Raw genomic sequence first — 24,040 nt, 5'->3', positions numbered from 1 at the left:
CTCAAACGCCATTGCTGTTCATACATTAATTCACTTTTGCTCACTTCAGTTCCTTGCAGCTTTATCTGCTGCTCATCCTCAGGAATATTCTTTCCGTTTAGCCTTTAAAAATACACGTTGTCTCTTTAAACGTGAGACATATTAACTGTCAACATGAATGCGCTACTGTACCATCCCTGCTCTCACTGCTCCACTCATCGCCCCGTCTGCCATCCATGTCTTTAATGTCTTTCCATATTATTGTATGTACAGCATCTACAGTACTTTCACTTAACATTTCTATGAAACCCCATCGACATTGTTCTTGTATACTGCTTGTTTTTATCTGGACAGCATTTCTTGAAGAATTGCCATTATTTTGCAGGAAAATTTATAATTTTGCTGTTAACAAATACTTTTAGGGACTGAGCTTGTTTGCACTTGTTCCTAACAGGTGTGCCACCCACGCAGCTGCATCGGCACGGCAACCTGGGCACCATCAATGTCACTGTGATTCAAGAAGCACTGGCTCCTATTCTCCCGAAAAAGGAGTCCTTGTTTCTTACTGAGACGAACACCAATACTATGGCGGTGGGAGGAGATGTGACGTTCCCACTTGAGGAGAGCACCAAGCAAGCTGGAAAAGATCCGAGTTCTGTCCCTCAGGAAAGTCTGGACGTGGCATCTGGAAACAACTTAGTGGAAACAGCAGCTCAGGTGCTACCGTGTGAGCCCATTTTGACTCTTGAGGATCAGAAAGAATCAGTGGGAGAGGACGCAGAGGAACCTGTGGAGTCCACCCCCACAGTCCCTACAACGTAAGGCCAGGACCAGTGGTTTATGACAAGAGTTCTTTTTTTCTTGTGCGTATAAGATGAATGATCTTTGTAAGAGTTCCAATGTTGCTAGCAAAGGCTCTTCTCTTATGACACACTTTCAAACTTAATTAAGTGCAAATCCTGGGATTGGTGAAGGGTGATCTGCTGGGTCCTTGCTTCAGTGTTTGACCACATGCAGCATGGATGAACAGCCTCTGAGGTGCCAACCTACGATAAGTGAGGGAATACTTAATCTACTACTCTGTTAGCAACAGCTCGTTAACCATGCCAAAATATTTGAGGAGAATACCTTTTTGTTTTCTTGTGCCTACCTGTAAATCTGCAATGGAATTATGGAAGAAAAAAAAATACCTTTCACAAAAAGAATCAAACCGAAGAACATTTCAGCCCCCTGTTTAAGGGGGAGGTGGCACTTGTTATGCCATATGCTTGTCACTGTAATAAACTGACTTTGTACATTTGCTTAATTGTATGAGGGTTTTGTGCAACTTCCGTTTCCATCAATCTACGGTTAGAATTTGGTCTTATTGTGATTATTCACCTTACTGTGCTCTAACACTTGTTTGTTGCTGTTCTTATGCATACCTTACATAGGCTCTTGCATTGCCAAGCCTATTCATATATAAATAAATTAAGAGCTTGAGCTCTAAGGAAAATTCTCATACATTAACAGCTGTGTTTTCTCGCTTTAACATACTTTCCTCTTTAGATTATTGTTATCTACACCAGTTCATGGTGATTAAAAGCAAATCCGATAAAGTTACATTTTGTGCCTAGTAGGGATTGAGTTCACTTGTCAATGGGGCGTGTCCACACCGTGCAGGTTTTTGATGTCTCAATAATTAATTTGTTGCAAGACTCAAGAGGGCACATATTGATAGACCCTTAAAATATAATTTTATTCTCTGGAGAATGCTTGTACTATGTAATCTGGACCACCACAACCCCAGCTGTAGTCAACCTGTGGAGAAAATTGAAGGTTTCATCTTCCTAGGGTCTCATAACTTAAATTTACAAACCGAGCTAGGTAAAGTTGCTTTCTGCATAGATTAATATGCAATCTGACTTTCACAAGCTAAATTACTGTCTGAGATGTCTGACTTTCAACCATACACGATAAATACAATGGGTAACATTAAGTATAAGTAGTACTGTTTATTTATACTATTTGAATTAAAACACATTTTGGAAAGATTTAAATGCTAGTGTTTTTTTCATATGATGGTTTAGGATTCCTCAACAGATGGATTGTCAGAAGGTGGCATCTCGGGCACATATTCTTCAATAACTTGTCATCCCTGGCAGGCAGATTTATACAACCCTCAGTATCCTGGCATTATAGGTGGGGTTGCACAAACCCTCCATTTTCCTGAGATCGCATACAAATACACACGTTTTTCACTGTCTTGGCATCCGAGATTTAGGAGCAGGCAGAGTATTAGATATCCTTTAATATCCTTGCTTTGCAGGTATGGCCACACATTTTCGTTGTGGGACTAACATGCATCCTTCAGTGTCTGTGGCATCACAGACTGTTACGCTCATCTGCCACTATCTGCAATCAAAGCTGTGTCACAGATCCTTCAAAATCGTGGTATTTCAGTCAGTACTGCTTGTACATTATATGGCAATTTAATGAGATTATGTCAGGGGAGTGTACAGTGCATTTTGCTAATGGTGTACACCTATTCCAGGGGCGCCTATGTGTACAATTCTTATGTCCTCTGACATACATGTGTAACACATGTATGTGCTCGTGGCCTTGATACACCTGGAAGTTGGGGGTGTGTTTTTCTTAGTTTATATGACATTCCTTCTTTCCTACCTTACTTTTGATGTTTTCACCATAATCCATCTATTCCTTTGTGTACTTTGAATATTCTGGTTCGAACTCTAGATCTAATGTGCCCTTTTGCCGTTTTGGTGGTCCCACTTAGTGCAGAATACGGACTGGCTCATTCTGAAGCCAACATTTTTGAATAAGGAAAAACTGTTGTCCCGCAGCCCTTCTCTGTGCACCCCATGTTTTTAACGTCACAATTTGGAATAACATGTCTGCAGTTTTAGTGCACATTAAAACAGGTTGTCCCATTTATGGCTGTTTTTCCTCTTAACGTTCCTCAAGATAAAATTTGAATGGATTCACGCTGGGAAATACTACAGATCAGACCACAAATTGTGCTCGATTCTGAATCCAAAATTGGGCACCAACACCACTTGTATCTCATTTTGTGCAGATCTTGGAATGAGCATCATCTTTCGTGATCTTCGTTGGCTGCATGTGGTCTTCTGTGTTAGATTTAAGGTGGCCTTTGAAGTTGTGCAGGGTGTTTGGCTTGCATATTTTAAGTCTTAATATTACAACTAACCTACAACCATCAAATTGCAGCCATTTACAAAGGCTAGGACTATGGCATCTGATACCGCAGATTAGCATTTTGATGGATGTGGCATTTAAGACGCAAGATATGCTGCTACCACACTTGAAGAGGCGCACAGGCTTGAGTGTATTTGATACAGTGAAATAAATCTGAGTTCAGCAGTGAGTAGTCGAGCAACATGGCCAAAACGGCCTAACGGTGATTGCCCAGGATAAGTAGGTAGCCCACACAAAGTTTAAAACAGACTCTTCACTCCCTCGCTCTCCCAACGCATCTCTTTGCCGCATGGGCGAACGAATAGTAGTAAGGAAAGAACGCTGATTGCGTAGGAGTTGCGGACTGCTTCTTTTATGTACACACTTCTTCCTCTCCTTTGATTCTGGGGTTCTTGGCTTTTGGAAACACATAGGTATCGAGCCCAAAATCGATTAATTAACCTGTTCCTTGATTTTCTCTTGGCTAGTCCAAGAGTTTGAGTATTACACGTAAATATTGCATGAAGTAATATTGCAGAACAACAATTGAGTGCTGACAGCATAAAGAGTTGTAAAGAGTCACTGTATATATTTGAGAGGCCTGTATTTGTATCGCACAAATTCTGTGGACATTCAGGCCCAGATTTTGCCGGATACTCTGCAACAGATTGGCTACTTCTGCTGCTCTGTACACCTAATTAACTAATGCATTAATGAAAGTCACTTATGCAGACATGCAGACTTTTTCCCCATTAAAACACGCTTTCCAAATACAGCAAATCATGTGCAATATGCTCAGTTTCAGACACCCAGTACATATTCTTCGAGTTTGTAGTACTTTTTTAGCAGGTGCAAAAGAGCAGTAGAAACTACACTAGATTTGAAGGAATTTAGGTTGAAAAAAGTAAAAGAAAGCAATTCTGTGAAAGTGAGGTGAACTAATACCATGAGTTGAAACCCCCTCTTTAAAAATGTGCGAGAAGTAGGTGTACTGTGAATGACAGTGATTATTGTGGTAACATGGAAACAAGGTTAAAGTTGAACGTACCAGCTGGTACGGATTTCGAAGATGGTGTTTGAATAGTAAAGTAAAACGTCTAGCAGTTGCTGAAAATAGAATATTGAGGTGCTGGATGTCTCTTACAGAAGTGGCATAGTGGAGTATTAGTAGGACATGCCCCTACAGGATAACATGGATGAGCCCCAGGAAAATCTCATTCATCTCTTCAACTATTCACCTCCCATGAATGATTCAGACAGCTTATATCTTTCACCTGCCAATCAGCAGGGACTCTGATTTTAGAAGCCACTGCTGTTACCTTTGCCGCAGGTGTCTCAGAAAGAAGCACCCAGATTGCCACGAAGAGCATGTCCATTATTGGAAATGGGGTCTCTAGTTGGCAGTGGTTTGCACCCTGTCCAAGTAGGGACCTTTACTCTAGTCAGGGTAAGGAAGCCACACAGCTAAGATAGCCCTGCTGTCACCACCTTGGTAGCTTGGCACGGGCGGTCAGGCTTATCTCGGAGGCAATGTGTAACGTATTTGTACACACAAACAGTAACACAGTGAAGACACCACAAAAGTACTCCCCACCAGTTTAAAAAAAAAAAAATGCCAATAATTAACTGAGTAAAAAGAGACCAAAACAACATACGTCCACCATACACAAGTAAAGATAAACATTTTCAAAGATTACATCTTAGTAAAGAGCTTGTGGTAAAGTCCCCTGAGTCATAAAGCCAACAAAAACAAGTCAGAAAACATAGTGGGAAGAAGGCAAAAAGATTGGGGATAACCCTGGAAAAAGGGCCAGTACCAATACAAACTCCTCGCGACCTAAGGCTAGGGTAGACCAATCAATACCTTGACAGACCTCCGTGCTTAGGGTAATAGAACATGGACCCAGGCCCGCAACGGCAGGGGTGTGTTCCAATTCTACGCCTTTCTGAACCCAGTTGGATCCCTCTGTCCATAATCTCAGGGCCCAGTAAGCTAACCCATGGGGTAATCCTCCTCACCTGAGGCCCCGTCTGTGCAGCACCAAACCTCACTTTGCTTACAGATGTATCCCAGTAGGCAGGCAGTACCAATATGACCAACGTAGTGGTTTGGCCCATTCCACCCTCAGGGTTTGACTCCTGTCCCAACCCAGGTACAACCCTATCCACAAGGACAGCAAACCACAGTGGCCACTGACAGCTGTCTGTTTTGAGAGCCAGGCCTTTGTCCTTCCAGTGCTCTCTAGCCTCTGTGGTTTCTCAGAGTTGGGTATGGGTAGGCCCCAAATGACTGGTACCCTTTGTCCTCTCCCTCCCACCAGTTCAGAGGTGCTAACCTGCAGCTGGTCCCCCAACCCGGGGTCTGTACCCTTAGGCTGAGCAGGTGCCTTACACCTTACACGCCAGGATTTCCTTATGAGAACAACCACCCCCACCCCCCAAGGGGAACACATCTCTCATGTGTTGTGTGAGAATCTGCCTGGCGCAGGTCTCCCAGCACTTGTCCATCTGACAGAGTATCAAGTCCTTCCGGGCCAAAAGTGGCGTCATCAGGGTCACTCCTGCAAGGCTCTCACCTCTGAGAGGTCAAACCCAGACCCGCTGGTCCTCCCACTGTGGACTGTCTTCCCCTCTCACCCATCCATCTGGGCTTCTGCACCCTCCTCTCTGAAGTGGTGCTGCCAGACACTAGAAATGGTGAGATGCTTGTGGCAATCACCTCTGCCCTCCCCTAAGTTCCCCCGACACTATGGTACTCCCATCAGTGGATTATCTCCTTGTACAGACCAGGTCCCCCTGCCTGTGCCCACTCTGAGAGCACTCCAAGCACTGGGGCTGAAGAAAGGGCACCCTAGACCTCTGCCCACTCTCATCCCTTCTCCTACTCCTTGAAAGGACATGGGGCCCTTCTCCCTTTTACTACACAACTACACAGGGAGCTGCCTGGGACACTGCAACCCTCCCCCCTCACTCTGATGGGGGGAAAACCTGAACCACTCCCCTTAGGATTACTCCCCAGTGCCTCTAAGACCCTCAGGCACTCTCCCAGAGGTCTGGCCCCAGTGCAGGTTCCCTGGGGTCAGAGACCTCGCACTGCTCCGGGTGTTGTCGTAGCTCTGGACAACTGTGAATGAACATATGCTCTCCAGGAATCAAATTGCACAGCCCCTCACATGTGTTAACCATACTACCCTTCTCCCAACCATCCAGTGCCTTAAAAAAGAACCCTACATCAACCCCTTTCTGGTGAGACTGCATCTGACTGCCCTTCAAACTCAAACTACCCTCTTCTGGGGATGACTCTATACTCCCATAACAGGGCTTCCTTCATGGGGGGTACACTTCTCCCTGTCACTCCCTCCTAGACCCAGTAGAGTGTCCTTCCCACCAGCAGGAATATTACTCCCTGTGCCAGTTCCCCAATCTACTTGAGGGACTCTGCGTACCTGCGGAGCTACCTCATGTGCCTGAGTCCACTGGTGTATGGCACCCCCTCCTTAGAAGTCTCTGGCTATGTGGACCTTTTCTTTAGTACTGGACATGGTACTTCCGCTGCCACCATCGTTCTGATCCAGCTTTCTCAATTTCAGCTCATAAGCTAACATCATTTCTCTTTCCTCCATGGCAAGTTTTTCTTTCACTGCTTCTGTTTTGAGCTTGGCTAATAACTGGAGCTTCCTAGCTCTCCGCCCCATCTTCCGCTCCTCTGGAGACAGACCTGGAGAGGAAACACTTCTGGCTGCTCTGGGGGGGGAGCCCTTTCACTATTCTGGCTGCCCCGCCTCAAAGGTGATGCTGGTTCCTCCAGCCATCCCAGGTGCTGACTTTGTTCCTCCGCAACATCATTCCCATCCTCTGTGTGCTCACCAGCTTTCCTGGCTGACAACCAGGTCCTCAGCGGTCATGGAGTTGCATCAACCCCAGGTACGGTACCTAGGAAAACAGGGAAACAAAAAGGTTGTACAGAATCAGGGAGGTGAGGCATCGCTGGATCATTACTGCTAGTGGGGGAGAAAAGGGGGGGGAGAAGGAAGGTGTCATTTCCTTACTGCTAGGCAGGGGAGGTGAGGCATCAGTTCCTTACAGTTGCAGGGGAAGTGATGTGGCAACGGTTCCTTACTACGCTGCTGGGTCTATGAATCCAGCAGGTCAGGTCCACTACTGAGGAAGTGCAATACTCTACCAGTGATACAGGACAATGCTTATCTATAGGTTTGTGAACCTCTGTCTTTTGAAAGGGCCATCCCTATTCTGCTGCAACATGCATTGATTAGTCTGACCTTTGTCCAGTGAATTATATCTGTTGCATATAATTTAAATGTTCTTTTTTGAGAGCTACGAAAAACCGTGCAATTCTGAAGTGGTGGCCTTGGCTATTGGAAGACTCACCTGACTAGTAGTAAAGGATGTCAGTATTACGTGAAAGTTAAGACCTTAGTCTTGTAACACTTTAACTTGTGTTGTGTGATTATTAAAGATGATCTGCTGCCATCAATTAATAAAAAGGTTGGAGAAACAAAAAAACAATAAACAGTCTCATGTTTTGGGGAGGTGGGAAGAATTGGGAGACCCTGCTCGCAAGACTACAAACCTGCTATAAAAGAATAAAAATACACTTTATTCTCTATACAGAAAAAGTCTTTAAAAATCAGGTGAAAAAAAACCTGTTAACTCACCCAGTGAATCGTATCATCCAAATCAAACACTGTTTAAGCACAAAAATTTACCATTCTTAGAAAACTGAAAAATGCTACCAGTGTTGTCAACTTCCACTCTGAGAACATTCTAAAGATATACAAAGAGCTACAAAAGAGCTTAAACCAGTAAATCATCCAATGTACATATCTAAATACCACCAGATTCCCGTCCTTTTAAGTACTGGACTCTCATCCTTTACCCCAAACCATAGCCTCTACTAAATACCCTTCCTTATGGTAACTCCATTCCAGAGAACCTAGTAAAATCTTATGCCTTTAACATCGATGCCGTGACCCTCAAAATAATATCTAACTGGAAGAAAGCAAATTTGGTTCATCACAAAAAAAACATGCCAAATCCACACCTCTACTTAAAAAGCATGTCCTGGATCTCATAGACCTTCCAGGTCATATAACTTTTTTGCCAAGTATCACTCACTTGCAAAAACAATAGAAAAATAAATATTGGTGTAGTTCATACCCTACATATCAATTACAGATCTACTGAGATTTTTACTATATGAATTTTATCCTAGATGAAGCACATCAGTCAAGTGGAAAGATGCATGGAACATGGTTACATATAAGAAGATGTTGTCACAAGGAAGATCACACTCCAAAACAGGAATTATAGTTATTCTCCAAGAAGCCCCCCGATGGAGAACTTAGCATTAGTCCTCTATACATCGTGAACAGATATTCCCCAGGATCTCCAGATATCATTCCATCTAAAATAGACAGTGTTACGACCTCCAATGGAGTGGAGAGAGGGGCTCTGCGACAGCTGAACAGTGACACTTGTTCCCAACGTATCAAAAACCATTCAAACTACTTTTCTCAAGAAACGTGAGAATCAAATGTCATGCCTGAAGTGTAACACTGTCAGATATCTGGACAGGACACACTATTCTCGACTTTGTCAGCAAGTTTATACTTTCCATTGTAGAACAAAGAATATGGATGCTCTGTCCACGTAATTCTCATACTCGTGCTGATTGGTAGATCCTTGCCGCAACAGAGATCCCTGAGGGACGGCCATCACCCTGTGGGAAACGCACAGGACTTCTCAGCAAGATCTGAAATCCCTTGGACCACGAGATTCTGTACATATTTCTGACCAGTAAATATAGATGAACTGAAAGGTCTCTTGGAGAATCCACTTTCTGAGGAGGCTTTATCACAGACTTCATGAAAAGATCCGTCAGAGCTCCACTTCTTTCTGCTTGGAAGAGTTTGCTTGCTGGCCGAACCTGGGCATAGAAACATGAGGGAGGGGGCAGCTTAGGGGTGGATTTGGGGGTGTCTAGGAAAAAACACAGAATGGCTGACCAGAGAGAAACTGATATAAGTGGACCAAGCGTGATGTAACTAGCCATGAAGATTGCAACATTATTGTATCACACAGAACTGCCTGTAATCATTTCGCATTTTTGGATCTCTCTAATTATCCTCATCGAGCCTGTGTACGATTCATTATTGTACTTGTCAAATCTCTATTGATCTGCGGTCTCAGGAGGTACATAGACCTGGTTGGAGACTTCTGTCATTGTAAGGCTTTGATCCATGGGAATGCATGCCATCGGCTCCTGGGTTCCCCCTCTGTTGTCTTGCCAGACACGCTGCTTAACACTTCGGCAGAGGATTAACACAATTAAGCCACTTAATTGGTTTTCAAAGTGACTCAGCGTGTTTGATAAGGAGAACCTGACCATCTTCATACTCAACCTGCATCTGAAGGTGCACCTCTACCTCCAGCCACGGCCACGGCATTAGTGTGTCTGATTCACCAAGTCTTCGAATCATCACTTTAGGGTCTGATTCTGATTGGATTAGTAGAAAGTGTGGCTGGACCACAATCTACTAATGTAATTTGCATCAACAACTGAAATAATTCGAACTGTACTTTAAGTGCTTGCCTCACTGAGCTCATGGATGATCACCCCCCTTTATTTGCGTTTAACCCTATACTCCTTTTTTGTGATGTATCCTAATTTGGTTCGGCCATTTTTAAGTTCTTTTCTTTCTAACTAAAATGTTTGTTTAACTGGTTTATACAAAGCGTATGCATTTTTTAGCACTATCTTGCTGCCTAGCCCAAACAACACAATCTGCGACAAGGCTTTTTCTTTTTACTCCATTTATATCCGTGGGTGTAAATGTGTGGATAGTGCAGGAACACAATCCCAACTGTCATCAACGCGCTTAGCTCTCTCCCATTAGCTTTACTGCCTGATTTGTGATAGATTTCTTCTAGTGTGCAGAATTGAAACATAGATGGTTTCTAACAGTATCTGGTAAACCACTCTTTCCCAGATTAGCTGGCTAGGAGACCATGCGGTGCATAGTGCTGTTCAACCGCTAAAAGCTGATATGAGAAAACCACAAAAGGTGTGGCTCCTAAAAGGAATTTGGTCCTGCTCAAAACAGTACAAATTCTGACTGAGCCTCCACCCAAACACCAAAGGCAGCACTCAGAAAACATACTCACAAATTAAGTGTAACACAATTTAAATCATCCTTCATTTTCTGGAGGAAAGAAAATATGGTATAGAATCCTCTGGATACATTTTCTCCACAATCTCCCTACGGTGGGGAAAATCAACCAGTAGAGTTTTCTCCATGTAGCTTTTCAGTTCTCTTCAGACTCTTAAAGAGACCCTAAATGTTGAAAATATTGAAGAGCATTCAAGTGACTACTAAACATGTTGTCTTCCCAAATATGGCTAACTTGAGTTGGTATTATTTCACATATACATATGAAGGTATCAGTTGATGCAAAAAAGATCATGCTAGTTAACAGTTTAAAGCAGGACAGTGCATAATCAATAAGGTGCTGAAGTGAGAAATAAACTACCCAGCACAGTCAGGTTATTGACGAGAAAACCCCATTATGTCCTAATCATTCTTGTTTGTAATAGTGGCCTTATTACAAATCAAATGAATTTAGTTATTGCCTCACCTTGATATTTTAATTAAGTTCTTTCATTTTCTTTAAGTTTCAAAAGAACACCAAGATGGTGAACCAAATGTTATAACATTTTAACTTTTGTCTAAACCATGACAAATCGCATTTGATACCATCTTTAAATCAGTTATTCATCAATGCAAGATTCAGGACATAATCTGGCCAGAGTATTTCTTCCCCAAGATCGAATGAGCATGCTTCAACATCACCTATGAGCACTTCTTACCACAGATTGAGCTCCAGTGGAAACGTGGCTTTAAGTACAAGGCTTCATGTCATCCACAACAGCAATGGTTATATGGGCTCAGCTCTATTTGAAAACATAAATGTCATCTTCTGTCACATTGGTATTTAGTCAGTTTGGATTCGAGGATGAAGGTGCTAGTGTTGTCCCAAATATGAGAGGAATTAGCTGTTGTCTACTGTAATCTTCTTTATGTGGGAACTCTCCTCATTTACCTGAAGTAATAACCATAGATGCTAGTGCCAGGTGTTGGGGAGCAACATTGGAAGTCTTACTAGATAAGTGTTGTTGGTCTCTAAAAGAACTGAATCACAGTTCCATTTGGCAAGAATTGATGCTAGACCTATAGGTCCTTTAAATATTTAAACCACTAGTTCTAGGACAGGCAGAATTAGTCAGAAGACCCAAACAAGTGGCCAGAACCCATATATATATTTTCAAGGGGGCACATGCTGCCAGGTCTTAGACAAAATGTTTCATACCCTTGGATTGTGGGCTTAGACAATCTAACATTTTTCACAGCATATTACATAGCCTGATGGACAATATCAAAACAGACCAACTAAGCACAGTAAGTGTTTCAGTCTCTTCTTCATCAGATAGGGAATCTATTTGTATCCAATGCGAATACTCTACTACTAACTCTCTGTGCCAAGACCCATTGTCAGGAATCTTGGTGATGGATGTCCTGTCATTCCAGAGGCTGAAGGGTCCGCTACTTGCATCTCCTCAGACTGCCCTCCTATAGAGCATGCTCAAGAGGATTCAGCATGAGAAGCTCCACTGCTACTCAGATTATAGAAGGGAACACCAGTTCATCTCCCTATCTATCCAAGTCAGCAGCCAGCTTAACAGCTTGAAATTCAAGATGGTAAATTTGCAGCAAATGGGGTGTTCACAAGAAGTAGCTGAGTGTAATCAATACTATAGAAAACATCTACAATAGTTTCATATGAAAGGCATTGGCAACATTTGTTATAACAATATTAAACACAGGCTTTTAATCCAAGTTTGTATAATCCTTTCAAAGTTCTCAGGAATGTTTTTCACTTAGTATGTCAATATCTTCTCACAGAATATAGTGAGCAGCGACTATAAGAGGCAACTCGGTATCAAAAGTTAAAACCATGGCAGGTCACTGTTTTGTAGCTTTGACCATTGTGGACCGATCATTCATTCCCCAATGCCATCCTGTGACCGCCCTCTAGTGTTGTGGAGTTTACTGAGTCCTTCTTTTGAGCCATTACTAATCTTAGCTTTCACTTTTGTATAGCCTACGGAAGGCTTTTTATTAGCAAATACTTTGGAAAGACAACTAGAACTATGGGCACTCCTTAAAGAAGAATTGTATTACAGAATCTTTCTAAACAAGATTATTCTTCGACACAGCCTTGGTTCAGACCCGGGGTACTACATTTTAGTTGGAGGAAGAGGTTCTTCCAGTTTCTTTCCCCATGCCACTCAATTTCAGGAGAGAACAAATTAAATTCTTAGGATGTTAGAATGGCGTTATTTGGTCATCTGAGTCATACAGAATCTTTTCATTCTTGTCACTCCTTATGTGTAACTTTCCGGGCAAATGGTAAGAGACACAAACCTTTTAACTTCTACAATAGGTCACTAAGAGATATCAGCTATTTTGTCAACTTACAAAAGTGCTGGTTTGCCCATTCCGTTAAAGATAATGGATAAAAACCAAAAAAATGCATTTTCCTGGGCTAAGGATATCTCAAACATGCCAACAGACCTGATTCACGCAGTAGACTCAGTTTTTTAAGCCAAAAATTGCTTTATTGTTTGGGTGCCGCCTAAAATTGTTTCTGCTTCAATATATGCCAATGGGGGAAATGTATTCCCAAGATATATATTTTCAAACGTTTCCATTTTCAAACGGTTGGCTTGTACGGTATATCAGTATCAGAAATATGGTGAGCAGCAACTTGGGTTAACTCCTACATATTTGTGCATCACTATCAACTGGATGTATTCTCTAGATGGTGAATTTTCAGAAGTGGTGTTATGCTCTGGTAAATACATTCTCTGAATGATAAATGTGAAAGGGAACAAAGGTGGGTACCTCATAGCACATCTCTCCCTGCCAATGCTTTCTGTGCTTTGTCTGAGCACTAAGAGTAGGTGTTGTTTTCATAGTTGTTATCAGTAAAGACACAATAAGAGGATTATTTTCTTTATTTCAATAAAGAAAACTTTTGTTAAACAACTGTAGATGTAAAAGCAGTAGATGCCTGTCTCACAGGTGAGAACTCGCCTAACATAGTAAATGAACATTACAAGAAAGATCCTGATTTGGAGTAAAGAAGTTTGCTGTTTAAGTCTACCATTTTGCAGTAGCGCACCTCCGTTGCATTCCTGAAGAAATGGCGTGAGACATCCACATACAGCTCCACACAGTTACCAGACAGTCTTACAAATGCACTCCCCAAAATCATGACCCAGTACCAACTGAGGCATGATCATGTGTTTCTTCTTATTGTTCATATGTGACTATTGGAGAGCATTCCTTAGCGGACAAAGGGGGATGATGATTCTCTGTGGGGTGAATATTCAAGCCTAATATTATTGATCTTGGCTTGTGAACAAATTGGTGCATGCCCATTGAACAGAGAAAACTGATATATATTTCAAAATGCCAACTTTTTAAGCAATCGTAGCATTGCTGGGAGTAGTGGACATCCAGAAGCTTATTACATATCTTGCCCATTCATTCCTGCTAGGTCAAGTGATTTTGATATCATTTGATATGGTGGGCCATCTCTACCTTCTCAGCAGATTAAATAATACTGCAGTGTTAAATGGGTGGAATGTATTGCAAATTACATCTTTTCCACAGCCCACAAGCTCTGGTGCAGCTAAGATGTCAGTACTCTTGAGTCATGATTTTGGAATCTGACGCCCATCCGGGGTCTCTGCTTTCCCTGTGCCTCATCAGCATATATGTGAGACCACTACTGAAGATCTGGAAGTGGAATCTAAAATTCCTGTTCCAGGCAGATGATACTCTGATACTGCTGGAAATTGATGGTTGGAACTCCCAATATGACTACTTAAGCCCTCATTATGAAAATTGCGCAATTCCTGATTCAGTTAAGAATAGGAGTTAATTTCTGAACCAAGATTGCAAGTTATGTTAACAACTCCCTCCTGAACTATTTTCCCCACAAACATTTCATCAGGAAAAACCTATAACAATGTGTGCGACAAACAGCCTGGCGTTGAAAAAAACGTGTTTGTATTGATGTGAAAACACTAATTCCTGTGTCCCCCCCCCCCCCCTCCCCAATTTCTCATAGTCAGTCATGTAAATCAGGGGTTGCAGGTGCAGAAGTACTGTATTGGGAGTCCAGTGGTTTGCATAGAAGGGCTTTACAAGGGTGTCTGATGAAATTAAAGGAATGGATGAAAGAAAGATGGTTTCAGTGGATCTTAAACAAAACTGGTGTGCAACTGGAGAATCCGACGTCTATGCAGCCATCTGCCAGAGCTGTTTACCCACTGGAAAGTAGAAGTTATACTACATGGGGTATTAACAATGACATCTCAAGTCACGTAGCTCACTAAAAGTATTTCATCTGGCCTTGGTAAGAAAGATTATTGCAGTTATACTATGTAATTTCTGGAATACTGTGGTGGGAGCCCTAGTTATTTCATGCATTGACTGAGCAGGTGTTCTACGTTCAGACATGCCCCACATGGCTACTTTCTGTGGTACAGGTAGCCCAAATTCCATTGTGCACCTAATTTGTATGAGTAAAGACAGTCTATTGGAGGCATAGCTTTATTACTGAATCATGGTTAACAAACCTACGCGTCATTCATTTGACTTAATCCCACATGGTTTACTTCATACTCTGTAATCTGGAAAAACATTTACTGAAATTGATTATATCACCTACTGACAATAGCCAGTAGGTAGTTATAGTTGGGACCTAGTTTCCATGTGAAAGCATTCCTTGTGCTACTTAGAACTTTGGTGCTGTTTGATTAACCTTAACGAAATTTTCAAAACTAGTACGCCAGTTACTTAAGCTGCTGTATGGAAAGTTTCGGATGATTTGTCAAGCGGGGACCAAAATATGGGAGGGTCCCAAAACATGTTTTCTCCATGCAATTTCCCATAGGAAGTTTAGACAGGACTACAGCCCAAACCGCTTGGCGGAATTACACCACATTTGGCAGAGAGCTAGCTCTTGGTCCAGAAAGAGCCCTTTTTGTTATCTGGTGCAAATCTGTTAAGTAGTTTAGGAGTTATTAAAGGAAAAAGAAATGTGTATATGTAGGGAAGCGGATCCTCCACAGATCTGACAGATCTCATGCTGAGATCTGATTGTCAACACAAAAGGATGATGGATGGAGTGCTGAAAGTTTTCTAACACAGACCCTCCGTCACAGATCTGGGTTACACGATCGTTCTTTTGCTCACTGTGCCACCCCAGTGTGGACCCAGCCATATGCAAATCAGTCTTGACCCTGCTCCTCGTGGGAACAGTCCAGCCCAAACTGCCAGGCCAGATCCTGCCTGGACGGGAAACAAGCATTCTGGGACTGGTTTTGGGGTATCACCTCTTATCAGACAGGCTAGCTTGAACCCAGTGGCACTGTGAGTGAGCGAGGTGCTCACGTCTGGGCATACCCTGACCACCTAGGGTGAACTTAGCAACACACAAGGATGATGACGGAGTGCTGAAATTTTTCAAACACTCACCTCCAGTCATCTGATTGGCTGCCAACACATATTATTGTCTTTTATATCTGAATCTGATTCAGTTAGTATCAGTTATGTCGTAGCAAGACAGTTACGTGTGATGCATTAAATACAAGACACCACTGGACACGAGTGCAGCGTTCCGAACAGGTATATTTGAAGTTTTTACTCGTTATGTTTTTATTAATGTTCTGAAGTCGTTTTTCTTTGTGAGAAAAATACAAAGCAAACAAACAAAAATTACAGATTACATTTTTAAATGTCATTTTACCATTTGCAAATTGCATATATCATTCCACCCATGAATGGTTAAATGAGCTTACAAATAACTCAAAGTGACAACATTTTGAAAAAATAGGAAGTAAGCGTGGAGGGCATAAATACATCAGTGTCTGGTATATTTTTTTTAAAAGAGGTAACACTTCGGTGGTAATCTGATAACTGTGAGGGGTGATTTTCACTGGGAATCATACATGTGTCAAATCTGCATTCTTTGCTAATCAGAATATTAACACCTTTATATACTCTTTCATAAAAAGGTACCCCGGTGGTGGTTCATCACAAGTGGAGATGACAGGTTTCTTTACTTCCTTACTCCTCCCTGTGCCCCTGGCTGGTGAGGCCAAGATTACTAAAAATTAAATGGCACTCACCATTTTGTTGGTATGGGCCTGCCCTTTAAGCCCCCAAACCCCCAAGGCCCTGTAAAACTTGGTACCTAAAACACACTTAGGAAATTAAAGTTTGTTTCTGGAAAGGCAATCAACTTTTACCCTGATATTATTAACTCGTGCCGCATGTTCAAAATTATGTGTAAAGTGCATAGAAATTACCTGTACGTCCTGTATCTGACAATGCTTTAAAGCACCTACTGATGCCTTTCAAGTGCCTGGTATACACGCTAACACCCACCTCAACAAAGTCTGTCTCTCTAACACAGCACAAGCAGCAGACAAACCTCGTCTATGGAACTAATGCTGTGTTCCACCACCATTGTGCTCTAGACAATAAGCTGGCAATGAGACATTCCCTGTGCATGGTGTGCAAGCTGTTCACATCTCCTGTGACCTTCCCAGCGACTCCTGCTGCTTGCTGTTTGTGTGAGGTTTTCCACTTCTCTGGTTCGTTCTGTTCACATTTTGATGCAAAATCTTGGTGTGTGATGTTCAGAAATAGTTTATTTTGGCATGTTGGGGGTCAGGTTCTCAAGGCAAGGCTACTGCTGATCTGTCTGTTAGCCACCTGGCGCTCTGTGCTTCTCTTAAATTCTTGCATGTTCCGCCTTTTGATCTCAATTACTGCAAAACCTTTGGCTGGCATTGGTGCTATTGATTTAAGGATTTTGACATCCAAGCTGATACCCTGGGTATTTATACTGTAAAGTACTGGAGAGTTTTGTTGATGTCCTGAGTGCAGCCTGGCAGAGGACTTTATATTCGAAATTAGGCCGATGCTATAGAAACGTGTGCAGTTCTCTAAAATGTCTCATGACCAATTTCATGCTTAGGAACAAAACTGATTATGAGCAGCATGTTGCATTCCGCCCATTAACAATCAGATGAGTTAATCGACTCTTTCATGAAGGCATTTGAAAATTACAATTAATAAGCTTTAAAATATCAGATTCTCACAGGGTGTCATTCAAAACGAAACCCATACACAAGCCGCCCAAGCCCTAAACATCCTCAACATGAGAATAGCTGCTCACAGTGCTGAATTTCAAGTTGAAATGATGGCTCATTGCAGGAAGGAACATCGTTCAGGCAGCATAGTATGCTGTATTCCAGAGGCATGGCAAAGTGATCCGTTAGAAGACTTGTGTATGTTGCAGCTGCAGCCTTCCCCATGCTGCCATGTGTCCAGCAACTGATGGCAAGTGCCTTTAATGTGCAAAGTCGGGTATTTCATAAACAAATACAAACATGCTGACAGAGCATGACAGCTCAGCCCCACAAAGGGTGTCATACAGGACATCTGACAAGGCAGGTTACACTTCTCTGTCCGAGTCACCAGATCCTCGGGGTCTGTGCACATTCCCAACACTTCCACCACAAGACAGCTCGAATACTCTGATTAGAATTGTCACAGAGTCTAAGAGAGTCCAAGTGGGGATTAGGAAGGGAAGGAGACCTGTAGGAAGCAAAAAGGTTAAAACACACAATATCAAGATTATAATCATATGAATCAATACTAGGCTATGACTCTAAGCATTATCATTCTAAAAACATGGACAACCCAAGCATAGACTTAAAATGACTGGGCTTCAAGATGACTGGATACTTGTGAGGGAATCAAGAAAGGTTAAATGCAACTTTTAAAGTATTATCCTTTGTATGAGGATCAGGAAACAATCTGAATGATCTCTAAACCATCACATGAATCGTGTTTAAGAAACATTATGTACAACACAACATTACATCTAGAACTCTAGCTTTTTTATTCTCTCAAATTGCCGGAACATGAATTGCGCACATTGCAGATTTTTACATGGGTTGTAAATACCATAGAATGACCGTGCACCATGAATAACACAAATTAAACTCGAGAAATAAATCACGCGTCTTGCCAACTCGAAAGCCACCAAGTAAATGCCTTAAAATGGTAGCGCATAATGAACACCGTGATTTTAAACACAGAAAAGGAATTGCGCGGCTTGCCGATTCGAATGTCACCATATGAATGTCAGGAAATGGTAGCGTACAATGAATAACATGAATTACACACAGGAAATTAATCGCGCGTCTTGCCGATTCGAATGCCACCATGTAATTGTCAAGAAATGGTAGCGCACAATGAATATCAAGGATTAAAGCACGAGAAACGAATCACGCGTCTTGCCTATTTGAATGCCACCATGTAACTGCCAAGAAATGGTAGGGAACAATGAGTATCAAGGGTTAAAGCACGAGAAACGAATCGCGCGTCTTGCCGATTCGAATACCACCATGTAACTGCCAAGAAATGGTAGTGCACAATGAATATCAAGGGTTAAAGCACGAGAAAAAGAATTGCGCGTCTTGCCGATTCGAATGCTACCTTATAAATGCCATAAAATGGTAGCACACAATGAATATCAAGAGTTACACACAAGCAAACAATCGCGCGTCTTGCCAATTTGAGTATCAGTATGTAAATGCCATGAAGCGCACATTCACACGCACAAGAGTAAAGTTGTTTATCATGCAAAATTAGGCCCAAGAACTCGAAAGTCTTCGATAACGGGATCGGGGGCCCAGCCCGACCTCCGTCTTACAGCCCTGATCAAGGATCACCAACTAAGTGAAAAGGGCAAGGCCTGGAGGATCAAAGTAGGCCACCGGAACAGGAGCTCAGGAAGTTGCTGCTGCCCTGCACCGGGACCTCTGAATAGTGAGCACGTGGAGCTGGGCTGGCTCCCTTATATAGAGTCTTGGCCCAACCCACAAACCACACCCAGGCATGCTGCAGGGAAAGCTTCTAGAAGGCCCTGGAAGGGGACCACACCCTGACACAGTCTGAAAGCCTGCAGCAGTACATTACATGTGAACAGTATTTATATGCATGCTGAACATAAGTCTTCAAGATTAAACTCTGCAATGCAAAAGGTTAAACAACATCATATCAGCACAATGCATAAATTATGTTAGCTTGAAATTGTTAGGTTTTTGCATTCTAGTCGCCCGTAGAGCGCGCACTGCCCTGATATTGACACTTCTCTATCAAGATGCAAAGCAACAGAAGTAACTGTAAGAATTGGTAAGATCACCATCTACTGTCAGGATGATCCTGCAGAACATTTCTCCCAGAGAGGTAATCTCTTGACTCATGGTGGTGATGCCGAAGAAGATGAGCTCACAGAATTCATAAATTGTGGTCTGTATGGAAGTAGACCAAGGGAATGAGAAAAAAAATATGAGAAAAGGTGGCAGATGGCATGACTGGCTGGTGGTGCTTACCTTAGCCAGATGTACTGGCATCCGTCCATGACTGCCGTGTGTCTTACCATGTTTGGTCTGAGCAGGAAAGAATTGGTTTTGTCCTTGTAAAGTCTTGTCCAAGGTGGCCCATGAGAAGGCCTCAAAATACTGGTAAAAATAAGATGTTTTTTGTATATTTCCTACATAGTTGGGGCAGGAAAGCCCTAGAGTTCTGACTGAGTTTGGCGCTGTCGTAATGTGCAACTACGATGTTGGGGATGTCCTAAGTAACAAGGCAAGATATGGGTGGCAGCCTGTTGAATATCAGGCTGGTATGCAGTGTCATGACAATGGAGTACAGTGCAGCACGGATTAAATTGTTGTACGGAAAACTGGTGGGAACCCCTGTTAAATCGCTAATTGGAAATACCCTTCTTTGCATTACAGCACTGACCTATGTACAGCTTATAACTGGAGACAGGTGCCTTGTTGAAAGAAATGCAACTTGTAGTTAGTCAGCTTGGAATGGACTGAAAGTGGTCCAACTGGCTGAATGATAAGGTTGAGGATGGAGAAGAAAGGCACAGCCCTAATGTCAAAGAATAATTGAACATAATGTTTTCCAGTCAGGGTAAAAGCAAATTATAACCTTAGTAAAGTTTCCCAATCCATCAGCCAATACTGCATCTCTGTTTTACTTTCAAGTCCATTATTGATGGTAGCTACAGAGTCCAGGAACGTTCCCATTGGATGAACTCCACTGTTACCTCTTTGTTTAAAGTGTCTTTTTTAAATTTAATTTAGATTAAAGATTTTATTAAGCAAATGGTGCTTTTGGATGTGTTCCACCATCAAATGTTGTTGTTTGCCTTGATGAATGTTGCAATAATGTTACTGAATGCACTGTTGTAGTACCATTTTTGGAATTCCAAATGTATGTTTTTTTGCAAGCGCAGATCATTCTATAGCAGATATCTGCAAATATATGCAGATCCATATATCAATAACATAAGGTGAGGAGCGAATACTTATGGGTTTATTTTTCTAAAGCACATTTGTCACTATGTGTAAATATAGGAAATGTAAACTTTATCAACAGCAACAAATGTAATGCCTGACTTTGTAAATATGTATCCATGCATGTACATATGGGTCTTTATATAGTACACATTTATAGTTCTATAATCTTGTTCATACATAATATGTAAACATCTTCACATATGTATACCTGTTATGTGTGAATATGTATCTATATATTCCTCCCAAACCCCCTCATACTATTTTGCACTAACAAATAATCCTTTCCCAACTATTTCCTCATGTATCCCTCCTTTATTCTATTCATCCAACTAACACTTACACATGTCCACCACTCCTAATAACAATTCGTATTTTGCCTCTATTAACCCACCAATAATTCACCTTGGGTTCTGAGAACGGTGCTACTCGCCAAAAAATGCTTCAACGCCTCATCAGTGGTAGTAAGCGCTATATAAATACAATTAAAAATTTCTAAGGGCTGCAGCCCATAACACGATAATCGCGCCTCAGTGGTCATCATGCCTGACATGGCAACACTCCACAATGGATCAAAACAAACCCAACCCTATCCCAACCACACACGACACAGTTTAGTATGCTAAGCACGCAGGAAAGCACCTCAGAAACCCACATTGGGTTAGGAAACGTTATAAAAATATTGCAATACAATAAAATCCAGAGTTCAACAGTCCTACAAAATTAGTCCTGTTTTCTCTCCTCTCCACAAAAAAATTCTAGCTTACGCGTCAAGAATTTTCAATTCTATAAAGGACACGGAGACGAGGATTATGCTATCTCCTTCTTTACTGACCCAAATACAGCAGCCAATTAAAACACAGAAAAAACATTAACTACACATCCCATGATGCTCAGTCTTGGTATCACATGTACCAATCACCTCCCGTGCCCTCTGTCCATAAATGCTTTGACCCCCAATGTCACTTCCTCTTTCTTGTCCACGTCTGACAATTTTAAACTTCTGAAACTGAACTTCTTACATAGTCGAAGAGACATCGTTCCTCAGACTCATAAGTGTAACACAACCCGTGTTCAACTGGAACCAAGTCTTTCAAACTGTATCGGACAACAGATCCGAATAACGATGTCATCAAAGGAATACCACAAATAATTCATGTAGTCTTCTGATCAAAGCCTAGGAAATATAAAATAACCAAAGGTAATATCATGTAATTTAGTATATCAATAATACTTTAAGTCCATACATATATCTCAGGGTGGGTAAATATAACATTGATATATATCCAAGATATTATGAAAACATTTTACTAAAAATAGTACTAATTTAATGGGAGGGATAATCCTCGCCTCCGTGTCCTTAATAGAATTGAAAATCATTGACGCGTAAGCTAGAAACTTTGTTATTCTATTTCAGGACCGGAGGCTCTGATTATGCTCATTTAAAGCTGACTAATAACTACAGAAGCAACATCTACCACAGGTTTATGATAAAATTTGCTAAATTTAGAATCAGAAGACCAATCAGCTGCCTTCATAATGTCCTCCAGATGTGAACCTAATGCATACGTCTTGGAGGCCATAGCCCCTCTAACTGAATGGGTTCTAAAGTGATTGGTATCTAACCCTGCTTCATTCACTAACCATTTAATCCATGGAGATAATGTGGCTGACGAGACTGGTTTGAAAGGTTTTTGTAAAGTTATAAGCAACTGACCATTAGCATCTTGTCTGAACTCGTCTGTAACCACCTCATAGTCCTTCAAACATTGAACTACACAGAGTTTCAAATTATCCAGAAACCTTGGGTATGTTACTGACCTCAATTTGTTTTTGTCCGTCTGGTAATTGTAAACGTAACACCTTCAGGAGTGTAAACCCTACCAGCCAAGTCCAAGGCTTTGACATCCGATACTCTTTAACAAGAAACCAGGCATAATAACATTGTCAATTTAGCTGAAATCTGCTTACGAGACAAATATCTATTGGTTGGCCAGGAATCTAAAAATCTCAATATAATGTTCACATCACTGAATATCTGGTTTGAGGAGGATTAGATAAGCGAATGCCTCTAATTAACTTACAGATAAGAGGATGTTCACCAACAGGTTTGCCCTCAATATGAACATGACCCGCTGAAATGGCCGATCTAAAATTATTGATGGTTCTATAAACTGAACCTGAGCCTGCCAATTCTGCTAGAACGTTTACTATCATTTCAACACCTGATTCCACAGGATTGATACCCCGTCTATCACACCAACCACTCCATCTGCGCCTTGCAGAGACATATCTTTTATGAGTGCCTGACGCCCAAACTTGCTTGATGAAATCAGCAGCCTGTTGCGAAATTCCTGGGGAATTCCATCTTGCCCTGAAACCCTCCAAGCCATCAATGTTAGTTTTCCTGAAATGATCATTGGATGTTGATGGTTCTCCGGATTCAAGAGAAGATCCGGACGTGGAGGAATGAGAAGCGGGACAGCACAAGCTAACTGCAGAGCAAGTGAGAACCAAGGTTGAGCTCTCCAAAAAGGAGTCACTAATATGATCCCTGCTTTCTGTCTTCTTATCTGAGAGAGGACTCTGTAGATCATTAGAAATGGAGGGAATGCATATCCCCGAAACCTTGACCAATCCTGAAGGAAGGCATCTGTCGCCAGTGCCAGAGGATCTGGGCGCCAGCTGAAGAATTTAGGAATTTGGGTATTGAGCCGAGTGGCAAATAGATCCACTTCGCATGGGCCCCACACCTTGATTATCTGCAGGAAAATTTACGGATCTAGTCTCCAGTCGCTGAGATCCGTTAGATACCTGGAGTTCCAGTCCGCTACTGGGTTCTGATCGCCTGGGAGATATTCTGCTAGGACAATCAGGCGATGACTGAGACAATAATGCCAGAACTCCTTGGCTATCTCCGCCAGGATTCTGGATTTCGTCCCCCCTAATTTGTTGACATACTTCACTGCCGAGATTATGTCCATCCATAAAAGGATGCAGCAGTCCGTCTTCTGAGGAGAAAGGCTTCTTATGGCAAACGAGCCCGCTAGAAGCTCTAGACAATTGATATTCAGAGTCTGTTCCCAAGTCGACCATCGAACTCCGGTTGCTAAGGAGCCGCAGTGAGCTCCCCACCCCCAACGGCTGGCGTCGGATTCGATCACTATTTCCGGAAGGGAACCGAATATCGCTCTGCCGTTCCAAGCTTCCATGTGTTGGAGCCACCAATGAATCTCTGACTTTACTTAGTTGGTCAGGGGAATCATCTCCGAATAACTCAGGCCCTGATGCAAATGCCTGATCTTGAGTCCCTGTGAAGCCCGA

General features: G+C 42.1%; 1 protein-coding gene across 4 annotated transcripts in view; it reads left to right on the top strand.

Moving 5' to 3' along the window:
* Positions 1 to 24,040, top strand: part of COG8 (component of oligomeric golgi complex 8) — a 204,401-nt gene that overhangs the window by 53,465 nt on the left and 126,896 nt on the right. For 3 of the 4 annotated variants that reach the window (XM_069216766.1, XM_069216767.1, XM_069216765.1), the window contains exon 5: positions 434 to 2,012. The exons of the other annotated variant lie outside the window; for it this stretch is intronic. In XM_069216766.1, the coding sequence (XP_069072867.1) occupies positions 434 to 801 (368 nt within the window). In that variant the 3' untranslated portion in view covers positions 802 to 2,012. Of the gene's footprint in view, positions 1 to 433; positions 2,013 to 24,040 lie in introns of those variants that run through there. 4 annotated transcript variants of the gene reach the window in all.

Source organism: Pleurodeles waltl, chromosome 12 (genome assembly GCF_031143425.1).
Source record: "Pleurodeles waltl isolate 20211129_DDA chromosome 12, aPleWal1.hap1.20221129, whole genome shotgun sequence".
NCBI classification, from domain to species: Eukaryota; Metazoa; Chordata; class Amphibia; order Caudata; family Salamandridae; genus Pleurodeles; species Pleurodeles waltl.
Note: the sequence above shows the minus strand (reverse complement) of the source record. Positions and strands in the feature narration are given on the sequence as shown.